We start from the raw sequence: 6,000 nt of genomic DNA on the forward strand, positions 1-6,000 counted from the left end.
ACATGAACTTGGTGGTACAACTTCTGCCAATCATGTGTCATTTCCAATAACTATACTTATGATTGAGTACCTAGTCCTCCCCTTTTTGGTTCATGCACAGATTCTAAGAGACTGACGCTCTTGTGTGGATGTTCGTCATGTCAGGGCCAAACACTTTCAGAAATTATTATCTTTCAAGTATGTGTCTGACAATATCAGTAAAATCTACCTTGCATCACATTGACATCCTCTGGATAGCTGAAGACGGCATAAAGAGAGGGTAGCTCGCTTTCAAGAGTGCTCTGTGGATGATGGAGGAGGGGAGGGGAAAGGTGCAGAGCCGGCCTATCAGGCCGTTCATCTCCTAATAACTCAATATTATTTCTTATAAGTGTGGGCCTTATGAGTAAAGACAGAGATAATTGCGATCCGTGTCTAATCTTTCAGACGGGGAGGATTCTCTTGATGAGGATATTTTGTGAGGCTGATCAATGACCCAGTAAGACTGTGCTCAGGCTCTCAACTGCATCCTCCCGTAGCTGGCTCTTTGAACATGGTTCTGAACTCTCATAAAAGACACCCAGATCACTTTTCATCTTTACCTTGCAGCAGGCAGGTTCACTCTTCCAGTAGCATCATCAGTAGCAGCCCTTTAGATGAGTTGCGTCTCTCTCTCCTCCTCCTCTCTCGTTCTCTTTCTTTCTCTCGCTCTTCTCTCTCTTTCTCTTCTCTCTCTCTGTCACACAGACTTACACTCAAGCGTCAGGATGTGATGGAGCTTAATATGCACAGAAGAGCAGAGTCAACAATTCTAACAATCTTTCCAGCATAGAGAAATTTCAGAATACATCACACGAGGCATCTTGTCAGACCAAATCAATGTTTTTTTCAACTCTTTGGTATAAAAGGAAACTTCTTTCAATGCGATTATGTATAATTCAGAAATAAACATTGGCATTTTATTGACATGCAGCCACATGATAATTGATTGAAGTGACATCTTATATTTGACTGTTTTACTGTACGGTATGTTTAGTGTTCAAGTTAGATTGGTGTCTTGTTTGTTATTGGGCATGGTGGGAGTGGCCCCAGCCAGCCCCTGTCCCTGTGTTGTAGTATTTGAGACCAGTCTGGAGACCACATGTGGGGTGTCTCAGTCTTGTCCCTGTGTTGTAGTATTTGAGACCACTCTGGAGACCACATGTGGGGTGTCTCAGTCTTGTCCCTGTGTTGTAGTATTTGAGACCAGTCTAGAGACCACACGTGGAGTATCTCAGTCTTGTCCCTGTGTTGTATTATTTGAGACCAGTCTAGAGACCACATGTTGGGTGTCTCAGTCTTGTCCCTGTGTTGTAGTATTTGAGACCAGTCTAGAGACCACATGTGGGGTGTCTCAGTCTTGTCCCTGTGTTGTAGTATTTGAGACCAGTCTAGAGACCACATGTGGGGTGTCTCAGTCTTGTCCCTGTGTTGTAGTATTTGAGACCAGTCTAGAGACCACATGTTGGGTGTCTCAGTCTTGTCCCTGTGTTGTAGTATTTGAGACCAGTCTAGAGACCACATGTGGGGTGTCTCAGTCTTGTCCCTGTGTTGTAGTATTTGAGACCAGTCTAGAGACCACATGTTGGGTGTCTCAGTCTTGTCCCTGTGTTGTAGTATTTGAGACCAGTCTAGAGACCACATGTGGGGTGTCTCAGTCTTGTCCCTGTGTTGTAGTATTTGAGACCAGTCTAGAGACCACATGTGGGGTGTCTCAGTCTTGTCCCTGTGTTGTAGTATTTGAGACCAGTCTAGAGACCACATGTTGGGTGTCTCAGTCTTGTCCCGGTGTCGGAAATGTTTTAATTCGGTCTTGACTTTGCCTCGGACAATGAGGACTTAATTTCTGGCCGACACCAATCAGCTTCCATTCAGTCAGCCCATAAAACCACTTTGCCAGGCCAAATATATACACTCCTTTCATTACACATTAAAATCTTATCGCCAATTCAAACCTGGGCTTCCTACTTTACTCTTAACATTACTGTCCTTTACCCTAAACTTTGTCACGCTCGTCAGAATTTCCTTGATTTGCTGGTAGGGAGGAGTGGGGGACATTGTTTGAAAGTTGCGCTCTCACTATTAGTAAGGGGAGACTTGGGGAAGATGTAATACTGTATATTTTGTCTTTGTATCTATTACAGACCTGTTTGGGTAAGGGATCCTTAGTGGAGTGTCTCTCTGTTTTCCTCAGCAGCATATTGTTACCATTCTGAATGTCTACACCATCCATATGTTCTTCTGAAATATCAACACAGAAATACTGGACAATTATGGTTGCGATTTGACACAATTACAACCATGGTCTTGAATTGGAATCACATTTTTTCTGATCGCCACCTTCCTGGCATTTTTCTGGTTGCCCCCCTCCCAGTCATGGTCTTGAATCGGTCTCGCTTTAAGTGGTCTTAAAAACAACACTGCCTTTGGATTTGTCAGTGCTGCTCCTAATGTGACTAATGTCCTGTTCTCCTCTTCCTCTCTGTCTTCCTCTTCTTCTTCTCCCTGTATCTACTTCTCAGTAGTACCACTGCAACCTAACATCCCCACCGTGCCTCCTCCTCCACCTCCTCCTCCACCTCCTCCTCCTCTTCCTCCTGTCTCTCAGGCACCTCCCCCTCCTCCTCCTCTAAGCAACGGATTTCACTTCTCGTTTGTCTAATCAGAGAAAACAAAGTAAGGACTAACAGCATGCTAATGGTATTGAGGTTTCACTAATTCTCCCTAACATGGATGCTGCTTCACACCTCTCTGTCTGCATGATCATTGCACTGTTGTAATTCCGAAGGTAGTAGATCACCCGTCTCATTACCGTCAGCATACCTACACATCTGCAGGCAGCCAGCTAATCTCAATGTGCTAATTGTCTGTAAATTGTTTTTGTAACCTTATCTAAAATGTGTGTTGGGCAGGGTAAGGGGGCAACACAAATGCCACTAGCTACGTGAGCATTGTGTGCAATTAACAAAGAAGTGAGACACCTTTTGCTTCAGCACCTTGACAGTGGAACAAGTGTTCACAGCTGCATTCCACAACACCAATTATCCCACCATCTGTAGACTGCTAACAGTATTCAACAATACATGTAGAACAGGGAGAAAAATTAAAGTGACACTATTTTTAATGTGCAAACACATTGGGACTGATCATGATACTGTGTGAGTGTGTCCAGTTAACTTTGGCCTGTAGCACTCTCAGGCTCTGTACTGGCTCAATCATGCACCATCTGTTGGCTATCCTTGACGACTAACCCGATCCCCTTCCTTATCCATGGCACTCTGCAATATGTGTGGGACTGTGTGCATGTCTTTGTGTATATTTGGTGTCTTCCACCTTGTTGGTGTCTATCAACAACCCTGTCCTGTTTCCTTCCTCATCCATGTGTGCTGCTCAGCTGAAAGGGTCGGGGTCAGAGGTTATGATGTGTGGACATTTGGAAATGCCCAAATGACACCTTATTCCCTATATAGTGCTCTACTTTTGACCAGGACCCATAGGGCCTATGTAGTGAATAGGATGCTATTTGGGATGCAGACAATGTGTTTAGAGATGGTTCAGTATGCACAGCCAAGCCTACAATCTGCACTTACATACATATATATTTGGAAAGGAAATTGTTATAGAGTAAACGACAGCTATGTTTGTTTCCAAAGGATACCTAAAGATACAGCTCCTGTATGTGTTCTAAAAGAAACAAACGGTGTTCACTGAGTCAGTCTCACACACAGTATGACGTTGTTGTGTGACTGTTGTTTTCACCGCTTGGTTTAACAGTACACTCTAGCATTTCATTCAGTTGCTTCAAGTTTGTTGTGATGTGAGTTGAGTTTGAGGGAAAAAATGACACAAAAGTCTTCCACTATGTGACATGCTGTACAGAAAGACAGAGAGCAGAGAATGTTTCCCAGTTCACAATGTAGTTTTTTCTTTTTCTTTTATTTAACCAGGTAGGCCAGTTGAGAACAAGTTCTCATTTGCAAATGCGACCTGGCCAAGATAAAGCAAAGCAGTGTGACACAGACAACAATACAGAGTTACACATGGAGTAAACAATAAACAAGCCAATAACACAATAAACAAGTCAATGACACAGTAGAAAAAAAGAAAGTATATATACAGTGTGTGCAAAAGGCATGAGGTGGTAGGCAATAAATAGGCCATAGGAGCGAATAATTACAATTTAGCAGATTAACACTGGAGTGATAAATGAGCAGATGATAATGTGCAAAAGAGCAGAAAAGTAAATAAAATAAAAACAGTATGGGGATGAGGTAGGTAGATTGGGTGGGCTAATTACAGATGGACTATGTACAGCTGCATTGATCGGTTAGCTGCTCAGATAGTTGATGTATAAAGTTGGTGAGGGAAATAAAAGCCTCCAACTTCAGCGATTTTTGCAATTCGTTCCAGTCACTGGCAGCAGAGAACTGGAAGGAAAGGCGGCCAAATGAGGTGTTGGCTTTGGGGAGGATCAGTGAGATGTACCTGCTGGAACGTGTGCTACGGGTGGGTGTTGTTAACATACAGGTCGCAGTGGTGGGTGGTATAAGGTGATTTGGTAACAAAACGGATGCCACTGTGATAGACTGCATCCCGTTTGTTGAGTGTTGGAAGCTATTTTGTAGATGACATCGCCGAAGTCGAGGATCGGTAGGACAGTCAGTTTTACGAGGGTAAGTTTGGCGGCGTGAGTGAAGGAGGCTTTGTTGCGAAATAGAAAGCCGATTCTAGATTTGATTTTGGATTGGAGATGTTTAATATGAGTCTGGAAGGAGAGTTTACAGTCGAGCCAGTAAGGTACAATGATCCATTAATTCCATATGTGGTGTATGGTCACTTGGGTTTTGGGGGTTTTGTCTTTCTCACTTTCAAAAAAGGTAGTTTTCTCATGGTTTCCTATGAGACTAATATTCCCTTTTAAAGATCTGGTGTGTTGTATGATGCACTTTATGTTGTGGTGAGTTCTGCTGCATCATCTTCATTGTGGCTGGGATGCGTTTAGGTTAATAACCTTTACCCATGTACAGTACTGTACTTTGTTATTCAGTAAGACCATGGTATTTGATTAATATATATATATATATATATATATTTCTACTTTACTAGACTAAAACCCTGCTAATACTGTTTGATTGGATCCCAGCTAAGAATGTATTCTTCATTTCCTCCCATTCTTCCATTCTGCTTGGTGTTCTAGAATTTCTCATAGTCTTCCTAAACTAACTTGATGTGTTTTGTTGATTTTCCCTCAGCCAATGCACTTTCTGGACACTGAGGTGCTGTTCCATGATGACAATACAACCTGGATTCTTGAAGAAAGAAAGACTTTGTTTGGTGCTGACAGTTACACTGTTATACAGTAGATGAGTGTTAGTGAACATTTAACCTTCCCTCAGTAGCACGCAGCAGGACTTACTCGCTGATGCATTTTTAGGAGCTAAAATGAAGTAACTATTTTCTTAAGAAAATGTATGTCTGCCGTGAAAGCTGCTGTGCATATTAACTTTGGAAGTGTCTAACAGATGTTAATCCCATAATAGAAAATGGTTTTATACATGTTATTGCACTTTTAGCATTATACTGTATCATAGTGTAGAACTGAAAGAGATATTTTCAAGGTGAGAATGTTTTGTATTGCAGTGTGATCTGAATTTGGAGGGAACTTGTATTTTTTCAAAAAAAAGTTCATGAGAGTATTCACCAACTGGAAGGTTGATATGAACATGATAAGGTACTGAACATGTGTCATGTTGATTGTATTTTTGTCAAAACTCAGATGATATTCTTACACCAAATCACTTGAAATGTCATTTGTGTTTGTATCTAGCACTGCCAGTCTCTTAATGGCTTGCCAAATTGATTTTTATTTTTGCTTACAACATTGGGAGGAAAATAACATTGAACATAGTATTTTCTGGATGGCTTGGGCAGGTTGCACAATGATAATTATTACAAATGTAAATATTAAAGATATTAACATGA

General features: G+C 41.7%; 1 protein-coding gene across 5 annotated transcripts in view; it reads left to right on the forward strand.

The window, feature by feature from the left end:
* Positions 1-6,000, forward strand: part of LOC139411563 (pleckstrin homology domain-containing family A member 7-like) — a 135,357-nt gene extending 129,357 nt beyond the window's left edge. For 3 of the 5 annotated variants that reach the window (XM_071158055.1, XM_071158056.1, XM_071158060.1), the window contains 2 exons: positions 2,541-2,694; positions 5,271-6,000. In XM_071158055.1, the coding sequence (XP_071014156.1) occupies positions 2,541-2,680 (140 nt within the window). In that variant the 3' untranslated portion in view covers positions 2,681-2,694; positions 5,271-6,000. The remainder of the gene's footprint in view (positions 1-2,540; positions 2,695-5,270) is intronic. The other 2 variants (XM_071158057.1, XM_071158059.1) reach the window with 1 other exon arrangement.

This window comes from Oncorhynchus clarkii, chromosome 6 (genome assembly GCF_045791955.1).
Source record: "Oncorhynchus clarkii lewisi isolate Uvic-CL-2024 chromosome 6, UVic_Ocla_1.0, whole genome shotgun sequence".
NCBI lineage: Eukaryota > Metazoa > Chordata > Actinopteri > Salmoniformes > Salmonidae > Oncorhynchus > Oncorhynchus clarkii.